Consider the following 25,607-nt stretch of genomic DNA (forward strand, 5'->3'; position numbering starts at 1 on the left):
ACAGTCTGTTGTTCTCTGTTCTATTGTTATTACTAGAACTTGAAATGTCACTTCTTGGTCTAAAACAAATTTCCCTCAAAAAATGCGACTTATAGTCCAGTACGACTTGTATGTTTTTTGTTTTTTTTTCCTTCTTCATTACGCATTTTTTGGCTGATAGTTCTTATACTCTGGTGCAACTTATTGTCCGGAAAATATGGTATTTGTGTGCAGTTTTTGGCTTGCTTCAAAATATCTATGTTTACAGAAATAGTATTGCAAGTTATATCTTTTCCATACACTCTGTTTTAATGACATGTTCCAAAAAATCGACTTCATACTAAATGTTTGGGCATATCCTGGTTTTGACTGCTCTGTTTCCTGCAGATTATCAGCCCCAGTGTAGCGGAGCAGCGCACTGTCCCCGAAGGAAAAATACTCTATAAAAAAAAAACTGAAGACGTGATGCAGGGAAGCCCATCTGACCCCGCTCCCTCCCTCCTCCTCCCTTCACATACAGTCTCCTCTGAACAGCTGGCCACCCACTTCCTGTTTACGCTCGGCTCGCGTCACATGACCTGTCTAAGCCGTAACACATGAGCGGAGGAAGCTGTGTGGACGTACAGTAGAGAAGTGTGGAGTTTTCTAATGCAGACTGAGCCATATGTTACTACTGCTGGTAATCCGGCTTCTGTACTCAATGGGATGTGACAAGTGACTAGATGGGGGTAGTTTTCTATTAAAGAGTTGGGTTTTTTTGTTTTATAAAAGATAATCGAATATAACATTTAACAAAATACAATAATAAACATAAAAACAAAACACAACCCCTTAAATTTTATTATTTTATTTAACTAAATTTGATCAAATAAAACAAAAGTAATGTGGTACTGCAGGTTAACCATACTGCTAGGCCACCTTATATTTATATTTTGGCCGATTTATAATTTAATTTCCCTTTTTTTTATTTATTTATTATTCCATTTTTTAATAAACACTTTCAGTCACTATACTTACCTAATATCATTTTCACCATCATCATTTCCTTTCATCATCTTTTACTATTTACTACAATATTAAAGTATAATTTTAATGTTTTTTTTTGTTAGAGTTATAGTAGTAGTAGTTGTTATACTAGTAGTAGTTGTAGTTGTAGTATTTGTTGTAGTAGTTGTAGTAGTTGTTGTAGTAGTAGTTGTAGTATTTGTTGTAGTTGTAGTAGTTGTAGTATTTGTTGTAGTAGTTGTTGTAGTTGTGGTTGTAGTTATTGTAGTAGTAGTAATTGTTGTATTAGTTGTACTAGTTGCAGTGGTTGTAGTTGTAGTAGTTGTTGTAGTAATTTTTGTGGTAGTTGTACTAGTTGTAGTGGTTGTAGTTGTTGTAGTAGTATTAGTAGTTGTAGTAATAGTAGTAGTTGTTGTTGTTGTAGTAGTTGTTGTAGTAATTGTTGTTGTAGTAGTTGTTGTAGTTGTACTAGTTGTTGTAGTTGTGGTGTAGTATTGTAGTAGTAGTAATTGTGTATTAGTTGTACTAGTTAGTGGTTGTAGTTGTAGTAGTTGTTGTAGTAATTTTGTGTAGTTGTACTAGTTGTAGTGGTTGTAGTTGTTTAGTAGTAGTTTGTAATAGTAGTAGTTGTTGTCGTTGTTGTAGTAGTAGTTGTTAGTTGTTGTAGTATTGTTGTGTAGTTGTAGTTGTGTACTTGTTGTAGTGGTGTAGTTGTTGTTGTACTTGTAGTAGTAGTAGTAGTTGTATGTTGTGTTGTGTAGTTGTTGTAGTTGTTTTTGTAGTTGTTGTAGTTGTTTTTGTAGCTATTGTAGTAGTTGTAGTAGTAGTAGTTGTAGTTGTTCTAATAAATATTCTATTAAAGTGTTTGAAGATCTAATGCTGCTGAAAATGTTGCACTGATATTCTTAATAACACAACTTAAACCAGAATAAACCTTAGTCATTATGAAGTAATCATAACCTTTTGCCGAACACATATTCTTGTCACCTCTCCACAGATCTGACCTGTAACTCAGCGTGGTAGTGCCCCCTGCTTTTCTCCATGAACATAAATGTATTTAAGATCCACTCTGAGAAAGTTTTAATGCCTTGCTGTGGAACATTGCAGACATACTGTAGCAATAGGGATGCACCGATCCAGCTTTTATGTTCCAATACTGATTCTGATACTGAAAAACAGGCTTTATTTCTTTTAAACAAACATAAAAATAAGACAAAACTGATGTGATTGTGTTATTTAGCTCTGATTTATCTCTTAAGTAACCACAGAAAAACTTTGTATAAATGAAAATTCAAATATTGAGGCTAGGGATGGGCATTCGATGAAATTTTCTTAATCGATCGTCGGAAGAATTAACGATCGATTATCGATTAATCATTAACGTTTTTATATTAAAATGATCATCATTATTATTACTATCTGCACTACTAATCTGCATAAATAAATTCAACTTTACGACATATAAACCGTAACGACTCTAGAGCCAAATCAGCCCGTTTGACATTATAATGTGTTTAATTCAGTTTTGTGCAACTCTCACAGAAACTAAACTTAAAACCGCATCGCTAATTTGCATAAACTCAGCGAAGATAAAACTACAGCTCTTGTGTCGCTAATGCGGTTCAATTTCTGTCAGATTAAAAGACATGACTCAGGTGAATACAGGTTAGTGTGACCAGATTTGCGTTTGTCAAAACCAGGACACCGTACGGGGGGAGGGAGGTGGGACTCGTCATCGACATTACGCGACTCTCACCTGGTAAAGCTTTTTCCCACTGGACACCGAAACATATGTTCCTGCTTTGTACACTGTGCACATGGCGTGACAACGTAATTGATGAAATTCTTAATGATCAATTATCGATTAATCGATTAATCATGCCCATCCCTAATTGAGGCTTTCCTGTAAATTGTGATTATTGCATCTTTTTTTTGGCCCCTTCAGGAGTCAATATTTGAGTCAATATTTGTAAGTCAATATCTAATTCAGCGAATTTTTCTGTATCAGCGCAAAATCAGATACAAGTATTGAATCAAATCATCCCTTATAATATCATCACAGAGACAAGCATCACATTTCCGACCTTTTTTTTTTGCTCCAACTCGGACCACGTCTCCTGATTTTGGACCTGAAATTTGTCCCAGAAAAATCTGCACAATCCCCATTTCTCCTTATCTTCTCCACACATGTAGTTCTATGTTTTTATAATAACATTAGCATGAGAGTTAAGTTAATCAGGCAAAGTTCAAACACGAGCTGAAACGCAGTGACCGAAAAGGGCAGCAGTAATCAGTGAACCCAACGAGCCGCACATTCATCCTGCTATGATTATTTTATGATCTACGTTCATTATTATTGGCTTTGACCTTTTCACAAATGCACACTTAATCACTACATTGTGTTACAGATAAATAAATAATAGTAGAAAAAATAGGTGATTATTATTATTTTTTTTGTTTATTCAGTGAAAAGGTTTCTGTCGGCATCTAGAGTCTGATGAGGCGAAGGGAAAATTGGAAAAGATTTGACATAGTCCAGAAGTCTTCAAGCTTTATTATATTTTCATGACATTTTTGCCAATTTTTTTTGCATAGTTTTTGCTTTTTTTATATTTTGGGTTGAGAAAAACTGACCTTAAACTGTGCTAAATGTCTAAATGTCCAACTAATACCATTTCTTCTTCAGCTATTTAAGATTTTTTGGTGGCTAATTCGGATCATTTTGTGAAACGGCCCTAGAAATAAACCATTATACTTTTAGTCAATGAATCAGTCAGTGGTGTCTTAGTTCTCCAAATTCTTTTTAGTAGTGTTTTTTTTTACAGACCACAGCGTAAAAGAGAAGGCATGGAGCGAGTTTGCTGGAGTTATAGTAGTGACAGTTCAGTTTAAGTTGCCTTTTCACTATAAATATACTAGTATGACTCAGGCACAGTCCCAAATTAAGCTGCGATTTTTTTGCCCTTTTTGAGCCGATTTTCACTCGTGCGATTGTTTTTGGGATCGAGTTTTGGCTTAATCGTGTGTCGTGCTTCATGCCATGTACATGGAGTAACAAGAACCGATTAATACCTCACGACCAGCTCCTGATCGGCAATTGTAGGTCGCAAGAATAATCAACTTGTTTGAAATCCAGTCGACTCTTGTGAGGTTTCGCTCTGTTGAAGTCGTTCGTATAGAGTGAGAACATCAATCGTGAGCTGTGAACTTTTAAACCCTGTGATTTGGTCGTACAGTTTGAGCTGAGACTGAGTGAAACCATCGAAAATATTGTGCCACAGTGTAGAACAATTAGTCTTAGTTTCAGAGGAGTTTTAGTGTAGTTAGCTCCTCCCTTCAGGCAGGTATAAGACCAACAATCCTCCAGCGTCTGACCAGAACTGAAGAAGCAAGTATTCGATCAAAACTTTTGCCAGTCGCCAGAATTGAGTATCTTCTTTGCCATGGATCCTACCCAGACGACTGAGAGATTTTACAAACAAATATAAATATACTGTTTATTACTTCTCTTTATACATAGTAGTTTGTTGTTGTTGTTTTGTTTTTTTTTTGTTTTTTTGCAAGATCCTAATAATTGTGAGAGCTTTTGACATATTGATTAGATAGATGGATAGCTGGATATTTAGCTAGACGGATATATTGATTGATAGATTGATGGATGGATGGATGGATAGATACATGGACAGATGGATACATGGATATGGATGGGTAGAAAGACGAATCGATTGGCTGGATAGATATATAGCTGGATACTTACTTGACCGGCCAGAACCAGAACATTTAGAAAAAAATTTACAAAGACGAGTGGATCTGGAACCGTATTTTGTCCCTTTGGTTTCAGAGGATGTGATTGACAGGTGGATTAACCAATCAGAGAGAAGCATGGTCCATTTGCGACTCCTTACACCTAAAAAGGGGGAAAACAACACACTGTGAAAGGACATCTAGGCAGATTTTTTGCAGAATCAACAGTCGAAGCACCAAACTTTTATTTATATCTGATAAAAGAATATATTTTGTTCTGAAGGTTATGAGACTTTCCAGGAACTTTCTTCTTTTTTCTTCTCTGTATTTGAGAGAAGTGTTGAGATACAAATTATTAGATGTGATATGATTGTCTCAAGTTTGGACAGAGGTTTTTCATGCTCTATTGTGCGGTTCTAGGCAAGTATAGCTACATAGATGAAGACATGGATGGATTGATAGATGATAGATAGACGGATGAATGGATAGATACTTTTATTAATCCTGAGGGAAATTGTTTTTGTCAGCTAATAGTTTATTTGATCAACCACAGCCCCATAATCTGTAATTGTAAGAGTCCGTTTAAATCCAAAATGAGCGCTTTGTGAGCTATCTATCATCGGACAAATGGCAGTGCTCATATTTGTTCTGATGTGCCCGGGCTGTGAGGAGCTGATAGCTGTGCCTAATTGAATCTCGAGCCCTGCGCCTGCACCCAGAGCCCGCGCGTGCATCTGACTCGATAAAGCTTTTGTGATTATGATCTGTAATGATGATTGTCACTTCAATCACTCCCATCGCGCCTGGGGAAAACCTCCGACTGCTAGGGCCATTTTTCACTGCGACTATCTGGAACGGGGGCACTGGCAGAATCACTATGTGCCAAATGTCAGCGTCCAAACTTTTTTTTTTTTAGCTTTCGGACTAAGACATTTATTAGGGCAGCTTTGTTTATATACATTTTGCAGTACGACTTCACTGCACATTCTTAATAAAACTGTTGAGAACACTGACAGATTTATAGAACAATACAAAAAGCAGAAAATAGCAAACAGAAGGCAAACAAAAACAGACAATGATGCAAACTATTCAAGAAATTATAATAAATAAATAAAAAGAAACAGAATAAAAAGAAATAAGGAATAAAATTAAGCTAAAACCAGTTAAAGGAAGCCCAAATGATTAAAAATGAGTCTTAAGAAGTGATTTAAAAGATGATACAGATGGTGCGAGTCCTCTCTTCAGGCAGGTCGTTCCAAAGCCAAGGCGCCCGGACTGAAAAGAGTCCATCACTTTCGTCCTGAGCCTGGACTTTAAAACAGCCACAGGGACCTGTCTGAGGATCTAAGGCTGCAGTAGACTCGTACGGGGTTAAAAGTTCTGAAATGTAACGTTGTGCAAGACAAATGTAAGGCCCTGTATTAGATGGATTTGAACAAAAAGTGTCTTACCCCTGTACAGATATATTTTACAAGTAGCTCTTGTGGTCAAAATGAGTCCACTGTGTATTGTCTGTATCTAATTATAATTCTAATTATTGGATTGATATTTATTCAGGTATTGCTCTTCTCCAGCACAGGCCAATATTTTGATTTGGTCGACCTGCTGCCTCAAGCATTGTTTCCCAATGACTGGGTCGCGATCCTCAAGAGATTTTTTTTTTGGGTCGCCTTGTCGGTCTGCAATATACAGTTCTGACACATGTTGAAATGTTGAAATGTTAAGACATGTTTTGTATGATTTCAAATCTTTTTGTAATTATTTTATTGACTATTTTGTTCCAATATTGCTGGTTCAATTTGAATGTTGAAAAGAAAAAGAAATGGGCTACATTTAATGTCCAAATAGGTGATTTATGGATCCTTTTATTGCTGCTTCAATGACTGTTTTTCATTGTTTAAAACTTGAGTAAAACTAATAGTTCAGAGAGACACGATCACTCAGTCAACAATAAAATATCCTCATTAATGTTCAATAATGGTCAAATCCACCTTTATTTTTTGATTTACGAATAATGTCTATTGACTTGAAGGTTTGTGACTTTTAAAATATGGATCCGTAGAAAAAAAATTGGGAAACTCTGGCTTAAAGAGTACACAAAAAGATTTATTTTAAGACTTTAAAGTGAAAATGTAACTTCACATAACACGGCTCTTACAGGTGTGTGGTAGAAAAGGGCTGTGGGTGAGATTGTAGTCCATTTAAACTGCATTATTTGGGTAAAATAATCAAAACTGGCCTTGCATATCATACTAAATATATCGACAGAGCTCAGCCATGAAAAAAAAAAACTATCAATCTCAGCCAATACATTTTCAGAATATGAGTTTGTATTAATAGCAAGAGTGACATTTGAAAGCTACAAAACAACCCCACCAATAAATCACAAACAGGATTAAGTAAAATTCTCTTTTCAGAACTTCCCTCCACAGTTTTAGAACAGCATGTTGCAAAAACACAAGTACGTCCTTACGCTGTTAGAAAGCACTTCTTAAAAGCCCCCCTGCTGCACGCCAAAACCTACTGTACTGAAGCTAAATCAGACGTTTCTTTGTTCATAGTAGTGACCCAGCAGAGAGACGCCATTCTGCAACTTGAGTTTTTATCGTCGCAAACAATATTCTCTTCCGTGTTAGTCACTGAGTCCATCTCGGAGAATAAGAGAAGGCGTCGTAGAGCGTTTTAAATTGTATGATCTCTTACGTGTCTCCATGGCGCAATCCATTATTACACCCTCTTCTCAAGGAGTTGTAGGTGGAAATAGCAGTGGGCCACAGCTCCGCTCTTGCCTCTCCCACGGTGAAAGGCCAAGGCTTCCAGAAGCATTATTTAACCGAGTTCGAAGCTTAACGTCTCGGTCCAATAAAGGCGTGGGCTTGTGCGAAACTCCAGGTGTCTTGGCGTTCAAAGTATATTTTCACTGAAGCCTTTAGTAGGGCTGAAAAATATCGAATAGTGATTTTTCTGACAAGCACTGTGGTTAGATTTGTGATGTTTCTTAATAGGATTCCATTAACCTGTTCATGTTAAGAGGGGCTGATGAAACTGAATTATTTTCAATTAATTTGTCCAGCTTCTGATAAAAGCGAACTCTCAATCTCATGGACATGTAAAACCTTAATGGAAATCTGTCAGAATCTGGACCAATTTGTACTCCAAACCCACAAATAAAAAAAATAGCACACAAATTTAAAAAACTGAATACGAATTTTATATGAATTATAAAATTACAAGTCCCTAAATCTCATTTTTAGTGAGATCTGCTTCAGCTTTGACATTAGAATTGTCAACATCCAACAAAAGCTCAACCTGCAGTCTCTCAACTGAACCACCAGATATACTTATTGTTATATTCACTTCCAAAAATTTAGTTGGAATTTGAACTCTGACTTTTCTCCGTGCAAAGCTTGTTCCCAATTCAACTGAGAGTACAGACACAGTTAGAGGACGGCAGAGGCTACAACTACAGAGCCTCAGTTTCACAAAGAGTTCAGCCATTCGTCTGAGCTCCAGATGTTTCAGAAACAGATTCAGTTGGAATTGAGAGTCATTTTAGTCAGGCATTTTAGAAAAAATAGGCAGAAGCATTAAAGTTAAAGTTAAAGTTCACATTTTAAAACTTTTTTTGTTGTTGTTTTTAATCTAAACTACAGGGTGGCCATTTTTATGCAAAGATAGAATATTTTGTTGTTTGTGCAGGAAATTATAGCACTTTCAGACTTTGCAATTTGCTAGTTGCATCCTAGAATGATTACTACAACTACAATGATTTTATTGGACTTAGGTAAGACTTAGGCCTCTTAGGTAAGATCTCATACGTATATACTTGTCTCAGTGTGTGAGCCATTAGTGAGTAAATTGGTTGTCTACAAGTTGATTTATTGATGAAGTAAATATAGACTATAAACAATAATCCTGAAACTACTTTATGTGAAAAAGTCATGAGCTGCCATAAAAAAACAGCAGAATGAAGTAGTAGTAGTAGTAGTAGTTTGGAGTAGGAGGAGTAGTAGCAGAGGTGGGACCACGTCGTCATTTTGCAAGTCTCAAGTCTTTGACCTCAAAGTCAGAGTCTCGAGTCACTGTCCCATAAGTCCAAGTCAGATCCAAGTCGTCTGCTTTGAGCTTCAAGTCATTTCAAGTCATCGAACCAAAGTACCAAATAAAGCTTTGAGTTTTGCCATTTATATGACTTTTAAGATAAATTGTACTTACAAAATCATAGTATTTTTATATATGAGGATTTACAGAGTATATAAGAGTTGTAGAAATGCAAATTTTTCCTTTTTAAATGTCTTGATAAGATCTTAAAGTGAATCATTATGTTCAGAATAAAAATAATTCAGGTTTAAAAGTGCTTCTCAAGTCTTCTCAAGTTGCAGACCTCATGTCCGAGTCAAGTCCCAAGTCACTGACCTTCAAGTCCAAGTCGAGTCCCACGTCTTAGTCCATTTTATCAAGTCAAGTCTCAAGTCCTAAAAACAGTGACTCAAGTCTGTCTCGAGTCCAGGTCATGACTTGCAAGTCCCCACCTCTGACTAGTAGTAGTAGTAGTAGTCGGAGTAGCAGAAGTAGTAGTACAGGAGCAGTAGTAGGAGGAGTAGTAGTAGTTGGAGTAGGAGTAGCAAAGGGACTACATGAAGAAGTAACTGCTTTTAAGCACTTTTAAATCTTCATTCTTTGTATTATAACAGTAGTAAAGGCAAGGTATTTAAAAGGAAAACGTAACATACTCTCAATTTGTTTAGTCTCCACAAAATATCGCAATAAATATTGTACTGTGAGATGAACATCATGAAACTATCAAGAGATTTGGATATTGCTCCATCCCTTGTATAAATGTAATCTTTTAAAGTACTTTTTGACCTTAAAAAGTTTGTCTGTGTTTAATTTTAGAGTCCTTTCACTTCATCCAAGACATTTACAAGCACTTTTGTCTTACGATCACTCGCTGCGAACTGCATCAGCAAACGTCGTAAACTGATCCCACCACGTCAACACGACTCATAATGTCTGTCTATTGAGAAAAACAAGCATATACACACACAGAAAATCCTCAGATCTCTTATGTAATCCTATTAGATAATTTATAGTAGTGAAACATGAAACCTTAATGATCTTTTTGAGGAGAACCCCCGCCTCTGCCCTCTTTCAGTGGAAATAGCAGCTGTCCTGTTTCTGAAGATCTGAGAAGTGGGCCAGCTCCTGAGTGAGACCACCACGCTCCAGTCACGGCTGCCACATCACAAACTCCATCCAAAAGCACTACCTATAGAAAAAAAAAATCCTTAATGTCTCTGTTTTTAGTATTTGCCACAAAGTTTTTCTTATGCGATGTGGAAAAGAAAGTACCTGCTTATAAAAGTAGAAGTTGTGCATAGTGGGCGTTCTGCCACAAGACTCTGCACAAAAGAGAAAAATGATCTTGTGAGATTTTTTTTTCCAAGTGTTTACATTTAGATTGGAAAAAAAGGTTTATGGGCCGGTTAGTCACAAAGCGATACTAGAATGGAAACTAAAATATGAAATCAAATAAATAAAAAAAACTGAACTGTGAAATTTATTTATTAAGAATTATGTTACAATCTTGCCTTGTCTAGTTTTCGTGGACCGAATCTCGTATCTCGTCTTGTGAAAATTGTGTCTCCTCTCAACCAAAAAATGTGTCAACCACGAGATGTATGTAAAACAATTGGACTAGGACACTATAAGTTTTTTACCTCCGCCAAGGAGGTTATGATTTGCCGGCGTTTGTTTGTTTGTTTGTTTGTTTGTCTGTTAGCAACATAACTCAAAAAGTTATGGACCGATTTTGATGAAATTTTCAGGATTTGTTGGAAATGTGAAAAGGAAGAACTGATTTCATTTTGGGGGTGATCCGGAAGAAATCCTGGATTCTGGATCACTTTGAAATTTTAGTTAACATTGTGGTAAATGGGGCCAAAAATTTTGTTTCTCAATATCTCGGTTAATTATTGACCAAACCCCATGAAGTTTGACTCAGGGATGGACAATCGGATCCTCTTTCATATTCCAAATTGAAAGATACGAGACAAATATTTATGGAAAGCACAATTAATATGAGGGGGACTGTAGTCCTTGGCGGAGGTCTGCGCTCTCTGAGTGTTTTTCTAGTTTTTTACTTTATCCTACTTCTTTTGTAACCAGACTGGCGCCACCTAGTGCCTCCGCTCAATTTCATTTCTCTCCAGCGTCTAGGTCAGGAATCAGAATACTATGGGTGGTTCACAAGAACCCCGAAAGTGCGAGTTCAGGCACCAGCCAATCAGCAAAGAGTCATATTCTGTGTTGGCAACAATTCCCGAGATCAAGAATTTAAAGCCGAAACAAAGAGAATGTTTGGTGAATTTTATCAAGAGGAAAGACGTTATTGTCCTTCTTCCTACGGGATTTGGGAAAAGCTTAATATACCAGTTTGCCCTGTTAACGGCACATTACATACATCACAACCAAATAGCAGCAATTGGTTAAATAAAAAAAAAGTACCTGCCTACCTTAGAGCGAACGAATCCTATTGCTGCGAGGTCAGACAGTTTCTACAAAGTGAAACCGTCTGATGAATTAGGCTACTTCTTTTGAGCACCGGGTCCCAAATATGTACATGTGCATATCCTTGTTTTTTTGTTGTTGTTGTTGATTTTCTTGTACCTTGCTCAAACTAATAAAATTACTGAAAGAATAGTACATAGTATTTAAATTAAAATCACATTATTTTTTGTCTATTCTGTTCTAACGTTGAGTGTCTTGTATGACATGCTGAATTTGTTTTTCAAGTTAAGAGAAGTGGTACTGCTGGTGATATTAAATAATCCTTGCATAGATTACATTCTTGACTGTATAAGTAGCATCTGCTGAGAATTGTCATTTAGTGCTAAATTTGTTTACGTGTTAATAGCTGTGAATTATATTTGTCAGCTTCTGTTAATGAGATCCGTTAGCTTCGGTTAATGAGATATGTCAAAGTCTGACCTCGTTAAACCTTTTTCAATTTTCACCTGCACGTCTAATCGAATATTATCTTTATCACAACTGGTTTCTTCAGGATTACATCATTCCTGTATGCAGTATATGTTGTTCATCATTTCATTATCGCACTACAATGATAATCGTAATGCAGCTTTTTCTTTTCTGAACCAGTATCGATACTATAACTTATCCACCGTACTGATACTCAATATTAACTGATACCAGTGAAGGGTAGGGGTGTGCAAAAGTATCGAAACATCAATATATCGTATAGTTTAATGTGATGATGTAGTATGGATATCGTGGGTTGCTGTATCGATATATCTCAGAGTATTTTTTGGTATATTTTCCTCAATTATTTTGTTACAGCTACAGTTTTGTTGCTTGTTTAGAGGAAGGAAACTTGTTTATGTGACACATTTGACATTTTTACTGTTTTATGGATTAAAATGTTGACCATGTTTCATATGAACTTTGCACAAGAAGTGGTTTAACAAAGACTTTTAGTATCAACCGTGATTAAGCCTGTATTTTTTAGTGAACCGTATTGAATCGAGGTATGTATCAGCAGCTCTAATGTTAGGATGAAAAAATGTACTTGTTTCCTTAAAACACAGTTAACAGTTAAGAGATCCACTTGTTTTATGTCTAGGAATGTAACAATAATTGAAATATCGTGATATCGTATCATGGACCATCACAGTATATTGAATTACAAGTCTCTTTGCTTAAATTAAGAGTTATGGTGCAGCAAGAGCTAAAAAAAATACAGAAAGAACTACATAGACCATGATCCTTTGCTCCATTTCAGTGCAGACTACAAGAAGAAATAACAGTTCTAAGCACTTTTAAGTCTTTGTTCTTTGGATTAAGTCTTGTCAAGGTGTTTTAAAAAGAAAAAGTATCATATTAACAGTTTTGTCCACAAAATATCACAATAAATATCGTACCGTGAGATGTATGTCGTAAAAATATCGTACTGAGAGATTTGGATATTGGTACATCCCTAATCGTGAGCCTCCCCACCATATCATGAGCTTTTCCAAAATATCGTAATAAATATCGTACCGTGAGGTTCATACTGTGACGATATCGTATCGTGAGACGTGGATATCATTACACCCCTTGTTATGTGACTATTATTTATCTTTCAAATAACAACAGACCAGCTTTGTATGAATAAAATTTCAAACATTATGAGACATTCTAGACCAAAATCAGCCTGTAAATAATCTTATTACATCCAATTAAAGGCCCAATCGCAATGCCGTCTTAACCAATGTCACCGATTTCTTTCAGTTTTTCAGTATTGGCGCTGGTATTCGACTCCAAAAAGACTGACAACGAAAAAATAACCAACAACTACTCGTGTCATAAACAAAACAAAAAAACTATTAGTATTTTTTTTTTTTTTAAAAAGCTAGTAATGTAAACAAACTACCATAAAACAAAAATTACACCAGACAACATCACAAAGCAACAACAACAGTATAAAAAATTATTAAATACATCTTTAAAAACTGCAACAAGTATTAACAAACTAATAATATTTTGGTGTAGCTGAGTTGTCGTGGCCTGTGTGTCTGGTGTTGCTGTGTGTTTGTGGTTCTTTGGGAGAGGGGCAGATCTCCAGAGAGCAGGCCGCAAGAGGATGCTCAAAATCCAGTTATGTCACCGAGAGCCGAGCCGTGAGCCGCTCCGCTGACACACTTCCTCTGTAACGGCGCGGCTCATTGGTGGAGTCAGGACCACGCCCCTGTAAGCTCCGCTCTCATTGGCGGCTGGCGGTCACATCTGGGCTGAGTGCTTGGATTAGCGTGGACACAGTGCAGTTGGATGGAGATTACACAGTTTAGCACTTGTTTGGTGTGAGAGCTGAGTTTTTCTGATGCTCTCTGCGGTTTGGTTTGGTAAACAATAAACTTACTTACTTCATAAATGACACAGCGTGGTTTTTATATGAGTTTTCTTAAAAGTACAGTATTTAGGAGTTAGGGATGGTGGCATTCTTAGAGCTTTGTGGGTTTCAGAGTGGTAAAAACATGCACTGTAGGCATAGCAATTAAAAATAAAACATGTCATATTTCATCTTTTCCATTGTGAAGTCCTCAAAATGTCACTGTTAAAACTTGTCTGTTTTTAAGATTTGGCCGTTATGATAAGTTCAATGTTAATTTAGCTAAATATTATACCTTAAAACTGTACTCTGAATCATCTTGTATTTTACACGTATTAAACATTTTAGTTGGCTGTTGTTTTCCATAAATACGGTAGTTTAACAATGGAGTATTAAGCAGAATAATATTTAGTTTTTAGCTTTGTACCATGTTCCCTCATCAAAAAAAATGCCTGAAGAGGTTTTAGATGTCATCCGTGCATGTTTCAGTAATTTAGTGATCTCTCCCTGTTCAAACAATCTTATGGTTAAGCTGTAAGATTCTGTGCAATGCTTCACCCACAAGCCTACGTCACCCATGCTCCCACATAGAGGTGTGCAAAAATATCAAAATATCGATATATCAATATGTTGTATCATTTAATGTGATGATACAGTATCGATATCGTGGAGTATTTTGGTGTATTTTACTTATTAAACTAACACACATGAACATTTACACACAGTGGCTCCCTCTTTTCTGCATCACTCGAGGAAAAACTAAAACACAACACTACCCACGCCAGTCCATCTTTCCAATAATCAGGGAATAATTTACCTCCATAAAATGCTCCATAACATGTTTTAAAGTAAAGTATTTACTTGACTTATTTTGTTACAGCGCTACAGTTTTGTCGCTTGTTTAGAGGAAGGAAACCTGTTTATGTGACACATTTGACATTTTCACAGTTTTAATTATTAAAATGGGCATGTTTGATATTAACTTTGCACAAGAAGTGGTTTAACAAAGACTTGATGACATGATTTAGCCTTTATTTTTTTATTGAACCATATTAAATAAATTTTAAATATATCATATCAAATTGAAAGTGCTCTATATCGAGGTATGTATTGTATCTGCAACTTCTTAATGATACCCAACCCTACTCCTACATGACAATTCTCCATAGATATACAACTTTTTTTTTTACAAAACTGCAACCGTAATGTGCAGTAGTGACAATGCTCTTAGGCTGGAGTGACTTAGCACGGAAATGAGGTGGGGCTCTTAAGAGGGAAACTTAATTTTCAGCAACCTATAGCATTTTCAAAACAATAAAAGGTAAAATGATGATCTAAATATGTTACGTATTACGCAAATAATACCCCACAGAAGTAAACTACTCCCTCTTGTTTATCATAAAGTGCTGCAAAATTTAAAAATGCATGTTGTAGACTTTCAACTAAGAGTATAAATTGTTGTTTCTGCATTTTGTGTGGAATTTTAGTCATTTCACATTTGGTTGTTGTACTTAGACGAGAATAGACAGGATTTTAGATTTGACGTAATATTGCCAGAACTTAATTTTCTTATTTCACCTCAATGACCCGTACATTTGAACAACAGTGTGAATTAATGGCCATTCACTACATCAATTCAACCTCCTCCAGCCACGACATTTGAATAACAAATCATGAAGAGCAGCCGGCCGCACTGACACTGCTCCACACACCTGTGCGCCGCAGTCTGCCACTGAATGAACACCTCACAATCCTCACTACTGCATGGATTTATACACAACCTGTCAAAAGTCTGGACTCACCCTCTCACTCACTGTTTTTTTTATTTTTTTTTCAATGTTTACTACTTTTTACATTTGATATACATACAGGAAACATCAAATATTCAAAGAAAATAAAAGTAACAGTAATGTTTTATAACCAAATCCTCAAATTACCCACTTTTTGCTTTGTCGAGAAATATTTAGTACATTTATTTAACTTTTTTCTTTACTATATAACAGAGGTGGGGACTTGCGAGTCAGACTTGAGTCACTATTTTTAGGACTTGAGGCTTGACTTGATAAAATGGACTAAGACTTGGGACTTGACTCGGACTGTGACTTGAGAAGAGTTTGTGCTTCTTCTAAAAATATACATGCTTTTAGAAAATAATTTCCTCTTTACAGTTGATAAATGCGGTGCTTAATTTTACAGGAACAAACTGGAACATGTCCCTCCCACTTCTGTGTTCGTTACTTTAGATGTAAATGAAGTACTGTGATGTGGTATCCTCAAATGTACTACAGTAATATACAGTGCAGTACAGTAAAACATAACTCCATAGAACATAATCCTTCTTGACAAAATAACTGTTATTTAGCACTTAAATCTGAAACTAAATCTGAATTCTTTCTGCTCTGACCATAATGATTGACACTTGACAAGACATTTTGACAAAACAGATGTTGACAAGACACTTAAAAAGGAAACAACTCTTATATAAATACTCATATATAAATATACCATGACTTTTTTAAGTACAATTTAGTGTAAAAGTCATATAAACTGCAAAAATATAAGCTATATTTGATATTTTGGGATATTTTAAAGGCTTGAAATGACTTGAAGCTCAAAGCAGACGACTTGGACTTGGCTTGGACTTATGGGCCAGTGACTCGAGACTCGACTTGGACTTGCCTGTATTTGACTTGGGACTTGACTCAGACTTGAGGTCAAAGACTTACTTGAGACTTGCAAAACAATGACTTGGTCCCACCTCTGCTGTATAATTCCATATATCATGCTTCATATATTTGATGTCTTCTGTCAAATGTAGAAAGTAACAAACATATAAAAAAAAAACATTGAATGAGAGAGCGAGTCCAAACTTTTGACTCGTAGTGTATTTGTGGAGGTTGCGTTCTTCTTCTAGAAACTGTACTTTGAGTTAGAGGTCAGGCGCCTTTATAAGTCTATGGGGGAGATTCACTAGTTTTGAAAGAATTATTAAAAACAAAATCCACAAAAGTTGAGTCTAGGGGTGTAACGATATCCAAGTCACACAGTACGATATTTATTGCGACATTTTGTGGAGGCTGCAAACAAAACTGTGAATATGCTACTTTTTCCTTTTTAAACGCCTTGACAAGACTTAACCCAAAGAACTAAGACTTAAAAGTGTTAGAACTGTTATTTCTTCTTGTAGTCTGCACTGAAATGGAGCAAAGGATCATGGTCTATGTACAGTAGTTCCCTTTTTCTTTTTTTAGCTATTGTTGCACCATAACTCTTAATTTAATCAAACAGACTTGTGATTCGATTTATTGTGATGGTCCACGATGTTATTGTGAGAACTTTGATGATATTTCGGTTATTGTCACATCCCTAGCTGAACCTTGTCATTATGTTAGGCTTTGGTTCCACAAACTAGTCTTATTTAAGTCCTTTAAACTGGTAACTATCACTTATTTTGGGTTGGATAATATTCATACTTTCTGAAGCGAAAATAACTTCACTTTTGTTTATCCGTACTTACCGAGAAAGCGTTGAACTTTTTGCTTTTGTTTGTTTCATGAGGATCGCCCCAGTAGATACAAAGATACACATTTTCACTTCATTTTTTTTGTTTTGTTTTGTTTCTACAGATCACCAGAAACTCGAGAGGGAGGCCCGGATCTGCCGTCTGCTCAAACATCCCAATATTGGTAAGACATTATCATATTCCCTTAACTCTTTCCCCCCTGGACGCCTACTAGGAACAACCCATACATATGTTACTAGGGCTACCCATAGAGCATAATTGCATAAAAGAAAACAGACTTCCATGAGTGATTTCACTGCAATTTTGGTTCATAATCGAGTATAAAGCCCGGATAGTTTGTTCGGATATCGCAGGACTCCACACAGACGCATCAGCGGCATTCTCATGTTCGTAAGTTTCACTCTCTAAGTCCGTCGCTATCGCTGTTTTCCACTTTATAATCACCCTCATCATCACTTTGAAATCTATAAAAGTCACTTTCTCTAAACTTATCCATAAAATGCGTCCGCTCCTCATTATTTCTAAAACTGTGCACCGCAGCGTGATCTTTCCATTGCACGTGTTTCGTGTTGTGTTTTTTCCAGAAGCTACCATCGTCACTACTTCGATTAACTTCGGAAAAAATCTGCAAAAACATATCCTTGAATCCTAATGGTCAGCCTAGTGTGGGTTGTAGTGGCCCCTACCGATCACAGTCTCTGTTTAAATGTGAAAAACCGAGCCGTTTCTAAAGGTCGTCAGATCACGTCTTTAGTGATACAGCGGAGGTGTCAAAAGTCGTCATTAAGGAAACAGGGGGGTCATCAAACGTCGTCTTCATGGGGGAAAGAGTTAAGGCCATGAGTGCAAAATGGCCTCCCCAAACCAAGGTGACTTGTGGGAGCAGCGTGGCACAGTTTCACACTGACCTGCTTACACATTCAGTCGAGTTGGTAATAACTAGAGCATACATGATGTCTGGTCTCAGGTGGTCACAATGATGCATACAAAAGCACGAATATTGAGTTTTAGGGGAATTCTGAGTGGAGTTTGATAGCGTAACTTTATATCACGAAATGGGTTTTTGGAAAGAAATCTTGTGACGCTTTTAAAATGTAATATGAATAATTCAGGAACAAGCTTATAATAGTCAGACAAATTACATTAGCATTGGTTTCTGAATTTAAGTTTCCACCCATCAATAATGTTTTCAAGATACTAAAATTTCAGAATCTAGTTTGATACCAAGAGAAAGGTTTGATACTCGATACCAGTTTTGACACCACAGTGATCATTAAAAAAACAAAAACACAAATTTGGGGGGGCCAATAGAATGTAATTTTCAACCAAAAATACTAGTACTTTCTTTAAAATGATGTGGTCTTGTACTTGTTTTGATATTCAAAAACTATTCAGTAAAGGTTTTGGATTGTTATTAGGGATGTAACGATATCCAAGTGTCACGATACGATATCGCCACGGTATGAACCACACAGTACGATATTTATCGCGATATCGTGGGAAAGCTCATGATATAGTTCAGAGGCTCACGATTAGGGATGTAACAATATCCAAATCTGGTAACACTTTATAATAACTACACATTATTTAGCCTTAATAAAGCATGAACATGAACAAAGACTTAATTAATAATGATTCACGCTTAGTAAATGCTAAATAAAGGATCATTAGTCTTCACTTTAGAAAAGCTCTCAAAAAGACTTAACTAACAGATAACAGCTGCCTGAATTATCATTGTATTGCATTATTAGTAAATCATTCTCTCATAGTTTACTAATGATTAATAAATGCTCAAATGGTTAGTCCATGAGTAATTAAGTATGAAATAATCATGAATAACTATTTACAGCACAGGCAAATTAAGTGCAAGTGCTAATTAAGGTAGTAATTAAGTAGTTACTAAGCGTGAATCATTATTAAGTCTTTGTTCATTATTAATTAAGCCTTTGTTCATGCTTTATTAAGGCTAAATAAGGTGTAGTTACCGTAGAGGCTAAACAACTGTTACTTTTTCCTCTTAAAGTGCCTTGACGAGACTTAATCCAAAGAACTAAGACATAAAAGTGCTTTGAACTGTTATTTATTCTTGTAGTCTGCACTGAAATGGAGCAAAGGATCATGGTCTATGTACTTCCCTCTTTTTTTTTTTTTTTTAGCTATTGCTGCACCATAACTCTTAATTTAAGCAAAGAAACATTTTAATGTATTATGATGCTCCATGATATTATTGTGAGAACTTTGACGATACGATATCACGATATTTCGGTTATTGTTACATCCCTAATTGTTTTTATTGTATGTTAGTTTGGATTAGTATCTGGGCATTGATAAACTTTTGACAACTCTGCCTCCCAACCAGAGGGTAGCCAGTTCAAACCTGACTAGACTGAATACTGATCTGAGTGCCAGTCCAGTGAGGTTCATTTGGTCGTCCGATAATTTATGGTATTAGGTTCTTTTTTCAGACCAAGAGTTTGTTTTCATACTTGACAGTTTCAACTGCTCACTAGGGGTTTTCCTCAGAGTGGTCACGTGATGTTACTGTGGCGTGTCCGTTCATCTGATTAAATTTTTTTTAGTTTTGGTGTTGTTTTCCTACCAGAGGAAGCAGGACAACAGTGGCATCTGCAGTCCGACTTCCTCAGGACTAGGGATGTGCAGAAATATCGAAATATTGATATATCGTATCATTTAATGTGATGATACAGTATCGATATTGTGGGCTGCTGTATCGATATATCGCCAAGAGTATTTTTTGGTTTATTTTGATGATTCACTATGCACAAGAAGTGGTTTAACAAAAACTTTTATTATCACAAGAGTCATTTTGACATTTTTTATTGAACCGTATTGAATCAATTTGAAATATATCATATCAAATTGAAAGTGCACTGTGTCTTGATATGTATCGTATCATGGCCTATGTATTGAGGTATGTATCGTATCGGTATACCAGGTGTACTGTTCTGCAAAACTCAACTCAAATCGGCCATTTCTGACTAGGGCCTGACCAATATGGAGTTTTTTTGTTTTGTTTTTTTGGCAGCCGATATGATACCGATAAAACAGGAGTTGGAAAGCCGATATATTTAGTGATGTAAAAATTCACTGTAAATCTTCAAGTGATTATAAAACTTAGTAAAGAAAGTAAGTAAACTACCGCTGTTGGCCTTTAGTGGTAAATGTTGCGCCCCACAGTAATTAATTATGCATAAATTCAGATCATTTACATATCAATGCAGGCCCAACAAACATCGGACAGCAGATGGCGCTGTCGTCCTGAATCCTCCAGTAGGGAGACAACACCAAAACCTGTATAAATCAGCTGACCAGACACGTCACAGTAACATCACGTGACTCTGAGGAAGACCGTGAGTGAACAGTCGAAACTGTCAGGTATGAAAACAAACTCAAGAACCTAAAAACATGATCTGAGTGCCCTTTAGCGGAAGTTACCTCACTTATTGTACCTTATACATTCTCACTTTCTAATTCTAATTGTGCGCTTTCTGATACTCGGACTATAAACCGCTTTATAATTGGTTGCGGACAGTTTGCAGCTGGCATATAAAAAAAAAATTGTGTAGTGAGCGAGTAAGTGAGAGCGCCTCGGACGTCAGACCAGATCCTCCTCTCTCCCCTTGAGCCTTATTGAACCAGGCGCCGCTAACTACATCCCCGGCTTCACTGTCACTCTCTATTGACTCACAGCGGATTTCTCATCTGAGCCATAGACTTGTTAAAGCTATCCCCTATACCGGGCTTCAGAAGCGACGGCTCCATACCTGCTAACTGTCCTTTTGAGCCCCATCTGTCTCCCGCCTCGCTCGTACGTACATACATACATCCCAACGCCTCATTAAGATTCTGTTCACGCAGTCGGAGCGCAGGGAAAACCGGGATCCTGGGAAATTCCGCTCTGATGGATCTAAAGTGTCAATCACTATACGAGCTCACCCGCGTCACCGAAGTCCGCAGGGAGACGGTTTAAGCACTTTATCTGGCATCATCTGGCATACATTACAATCGAAGTGGGAATTTAAAGGATTGGAACTAGTGCATTTACATACTCACTTGGAGATAATGGGTTCACATCACACCGACTACAATGCATTATTCATTTTCTTTGTAGTTATTTTTATATTACAGTGTCTTCGCTATGTCCCACTAAGGTACAGGAACGCTAACGACGAAATGAATATGCTTATTATAAAAAACACGTTGTCACACGCGGACTTGTTTAACTGTAATAGGGACACCTCTTGAGATCTACTTTTACATAGTGTACAGGATTGTCAAAAGTGTCCAAAATCCAAAAAAAAGATACTAGTTGATGCCTGTTTACACGAGAACGCTTGCGGGTAAAAACGACAAAATATTTTATCAGAAGTGCCTTTCGTTTAGACGGTGATAGCGTTTTTGGGGCATAAAAATAAAAAAATCTGAACCCACCCTCCAGAGTGGAAAAGTTGAATACACTCCGCCGTAGTGTTTCCATCTACACTGCCCAAGACGCAAAACTCTGGTCTTGTCGTGTTCGCGTTTACGTCACATACATACAGTACACAGAAACAAACATGTCCAATCATTTCCATACGTCGGATCTTGAACAAATGTACAGAATCTGCAGAGATACTATTAGTAAACAGAGAAGGATCTGCAATCACCTCTGTCAAATTCTGGATGTACCAGTTCGTTCGTCGCAAGTGAGTCAGACGAATATGGACGAGACCTGGAGAACCAGTCGATGGTGGGATGAGTTTGTGGAAGAAGTAGCTGATGAAAATGCGTGGCATGAAAACTTCTGTATATCCAAAGATGCCCTTGTTGTACAAGCATACACAATTGAATTCCACACACTTCTGCGTCACCGTATGCATGCAGATTTCCTCCTGAAAATGCTTGTCTAATACAAAGTGAAGATGCGACACCACTTTTGCATCTTCTGTTCAGACCGTCATATAAACGTAGCTTAATATCAAAACTAGATATTCATTTGAACAAGTATAAATACTAAAGAAAATGACATAAACCAGGACAGAATTTGACCTTTCCTGCTCAGACGATGGTCTTAAGCTCTGTCAGAACTAGTGTGGGACCATGCGATAATATTAAAGAGACTACTATTATTTAGTTCTAAAAATAACAGTTTAATGTTTAGAAAAGAGTGCTTTCTTATTATCGACATGTATCGAGTATGGAGCCTTTTCCTTGGTATCGAAATGGGGTTTGAAATGATCAGGCAACTCTAGCAGTGTATGTAAAATAACCAATGACTCTTCATTTAGCTTTGTTTGCTTTCTATCCTCTAGGGTGTCCAGATGTCTCTATTTACCCGGCACAGTCCCAGTTTTGAGCCCAGTCTCCCCTGTCCCAGTAGATTTATACAAAACCACTGATTTGTCCCAGTTTTATACAAGAAATGTCCCAGTTGTCCCTATTTTTGACCAATCTGATCCCTGCCAACAGTAAAAAGAGGTATACATTGTCATTTGTTTAGGTAAAATACAGAAAAGCTGCTTGAAAATGACCAAAACACAAAGAAAATGTGACTATACTGATCAAAAATATCGAAATATCAATATATCGTATGGTTTAATGTGATGATAAAGTAGTGATATCTTGGGCTGCTGTATCGATATATCACCAAGACTAATTTTTTTAATATTTTGTTAAATTGTTTTGTTGCAGCTCTACAGTTTTGTTGTTTGTTTAGTGGAAGGAAACTTGTTTATGCGACACATTTGACATTTTCACTGTTTTCATGATTTAAAATTTGTGTGTTTCAAATTAACTTTGCACAAGAAGTAGTTTAACAAAGACTTTTAGTATTTGTTAAACCAGTAGCAAAAAAATGTGTACATAAACATTAAGGAATAATCAATCATTTAATCCCAGTTATTGTATTGCACTTGTTGATACACAGTGGATTTATTTCAGTCAAATGCAGGAGAAAATCTGTATGTGTCAATCAAAATAACCCTGCTCCTTGGTATCCTCGGTGCTGTCAGCGTGAGGTCGGCCCGCGCTGTCCCTTTGACCCCGTCCGTCACTGCGCACGCCGCTGTAACATGTCCATTAGCCGCTGGAGCTAATGAGCGTGGAAGTGAAGGTTATCGGTGAGCAGAGGTCAGAGCTCGCCACGTGAAACCAGCCGACATCCATGCTAATTTAGAGGAGAGCCGGGGCTAAAAATAACAGTAGCCAGAGTTTATGGAGTATTCAAATCAAAGAAATGATCAAAATGAATGAGAAGAATAACGCAGTAACAACGATTGCCTTTACGTTCCATTATGGCACCAGTGATTTTTATTCTGTCAAAATGTAAAGGCTTGATTTAGTTAAAGGTGAAGTGACCAGATTTTTTGTAGTAATTGGAAAAAATAAAATTGTGAAACGAGTGCACAATTAAGAAAAAATTTTACGCACTTAGCTCATTCACAACTAATACATGACTTGGTATAGTCACATTTTCTTTGTGTTTTGGTCATTTTTAAGCAGATTTTCTGTATTTTACTGAAACAAATGTCAGTGTATGCCTCTCTTTACTGTTGGCAGGGATCAGATTGGTCAAAAAGAGGGACGCCTGGGACATTTCTTGTATAAAATTGGGACAAATCCGTGGTTTTGTATAAATCTGCTGGGACAGGGGGACACAGGGCTCAAAGCTGGGACTGTCCCGGGTAAATACTGTAGGTCTGGTCTCCCTAGTTAAAAGGCCGATGCTGTTTTCTGTTGTGTATTATAATGTTGGAGTTTTGTTTCATTCACACAGTTCTTCTCTCAAACAGATAACATTATTCATCATGTGGTAAAACAGGAAGTGCTCATACTCCTTCACTAAAACCATTTGGATGATTTCAGTCCTGAAATTGCCCGTTTCTACTGAACAAAATGTACAAGAGTGTTGTTAATATGAAAAATTCGGTAACACTTTATTTTAGGGTACACTTATTAACATCTAACTACCTGCTAATTAACATAGTTGTAAATGTTTTTTTGTCATTAATTAGTATTTATTCAGTTAGTCAGTATTACGTTTATTCTGCTATTAGACATTTATCAACACTTTTCTATTAATACACTCCTTATTATTGCTTATTTATTTGCTTTTGGTAATAAACGTGTTGTTAAGGACTAGTAGCACAAATGTAGTTTTTATTTATTTGCACCAAAATCTTATTAGAATCATAAGTCATCGACAAAAATGGCCTAGTATCATTTTAATAAGCAGTAATAAGGAGTGTATTAATAGGAAAGTGTTTGTAAATGACTAACAGCATTCATAAGAGCTGAATAAATACTAATGAATGACAAATTAACCAATTATAACTATGTTAATTAGTGGGTAGTTAGATGTTAATAAGTGCACCCTAAAATATAGTGTTACCAAACATTCATTGCTTCATGACGTCACAAGGTGAAAAAGAGCATTTTGAGCTTTGGGGATGTAAACAGACTAATAATAAAGGATTACTCAAACATGTGTGAATGAAACAAACACAACTCCATAACATGGCTTAAAGCTCACAGTTAATTTGCATAATATAAGACCTTTATATTTGATTTATGGCATGAGATGAACCACAGAAGCTAAAAGGTGACATTCTAGTTCATGATTCATTTCAGATTTCTATGAGAGATTCACTGTTATCACTGAAATATCCAAATGTTAAACCTTAAAATCCTTTGTAAGATATTAGGTCGACAGGTTTGCCAGATTAATCTTGTGGTGCCTAATGTGACGGGGGACAAGAACCACTTTGCCCTTTTAATTACATTGTACTTTTATAAGATCTAAAAGAAAAAATCACTAATGTTGAACCTGATTATTTCTATCAGTGACTAAATCTAAGCCAGATTTTAATAATATTCACATGAGCTGCTTCTGATCTATAGAATCTTGTCACGCAACCTCAAACCGAGCAATTGAAAATGAAATTATTGTTGTCAACAAGCATGCAACCACAGAAACACAGAGCTGAGTCACTTTGCACCTGTAACCTACAAAACTGTCTTGGAGATCGTCACCAGTCTTGAGTTCGTCTACATGCTACCGCGACGTGTTAACCACAGGATTTCTAAAGTCTGTGATTATCAGTTTGCCTTCACCACTTGCTCACAGAGTTAACATGAAACTTCAATCTGGAACATTCCCAAGAGCTTTGAAAACTGTGGTCATTAAGCCTCTCCTAAAGAAGAGCACAGAGCTGAACAAATTCCGACCCAACTCAAATCTTAAATCAAACCACAGCTCTGAGACTGTTCTTATCACGGTGACAAATGACATCCGCCTGAACACTGATGCAGGGAAAGTCAGTCTTAATCCTGTTAGATCTGAGTGCTGCTTTTGACACTGTCGATCACGGGATCCTCTTACAGAGTCTAGAGGACTGAGCATCTCTGGTACTGCACTAAACTGGTTCTATCTAGAAGACAGGAAGTATTTAGTTGAAATTGGAAACTGTGTCT

At 36.6% G+C, this 25,607-nt stretch overlaps 1 protein-coding gene across 2 annotated transcripts in view; it reads left to right on the plus strand.

The window, feature by feature from the left end:
* The window catches only part of LOC110158726 (calcium/calmodulin-dependent protein kinase type II delta chain), a 177,370-nt gene that overhangs the window by 76,417 nt on the left and 75,346 nt on the right, over positions 1–25,607 (plus strand). For both annotated transcript variants that reach the window (XM_055156699.1, XM_055156700.1), the window contains exon 3: positions 17,239–17,298. In XM_055156699.1, the coding sequence (XP_055012674.1) occupies positions 17,239–17,298 (60 nt within the window). The remainder of the gene's footprint in view (positions 1–17,238; positions 17,299–25,607) is intronic.

This window comes from Boleophthalmus pectinirostris, unplaced genomic scaffold, assembly GCF_026225935.1.
Source record: "Boleophthalmus pectinirostris isolate CB_2022bp ecotype Guang Dong unplaced genomic scaffold, ASM2622593v1 HiC_scaffold_20, whole genome shotgun sequence".
Taxonomy (NCBI): Eukaryota; Metazoa; Chordata; class Actinopteri; order Gobiiformes; family Gobiidae; genus Boleophthalmus; species Boleophthalmus pectinirostris.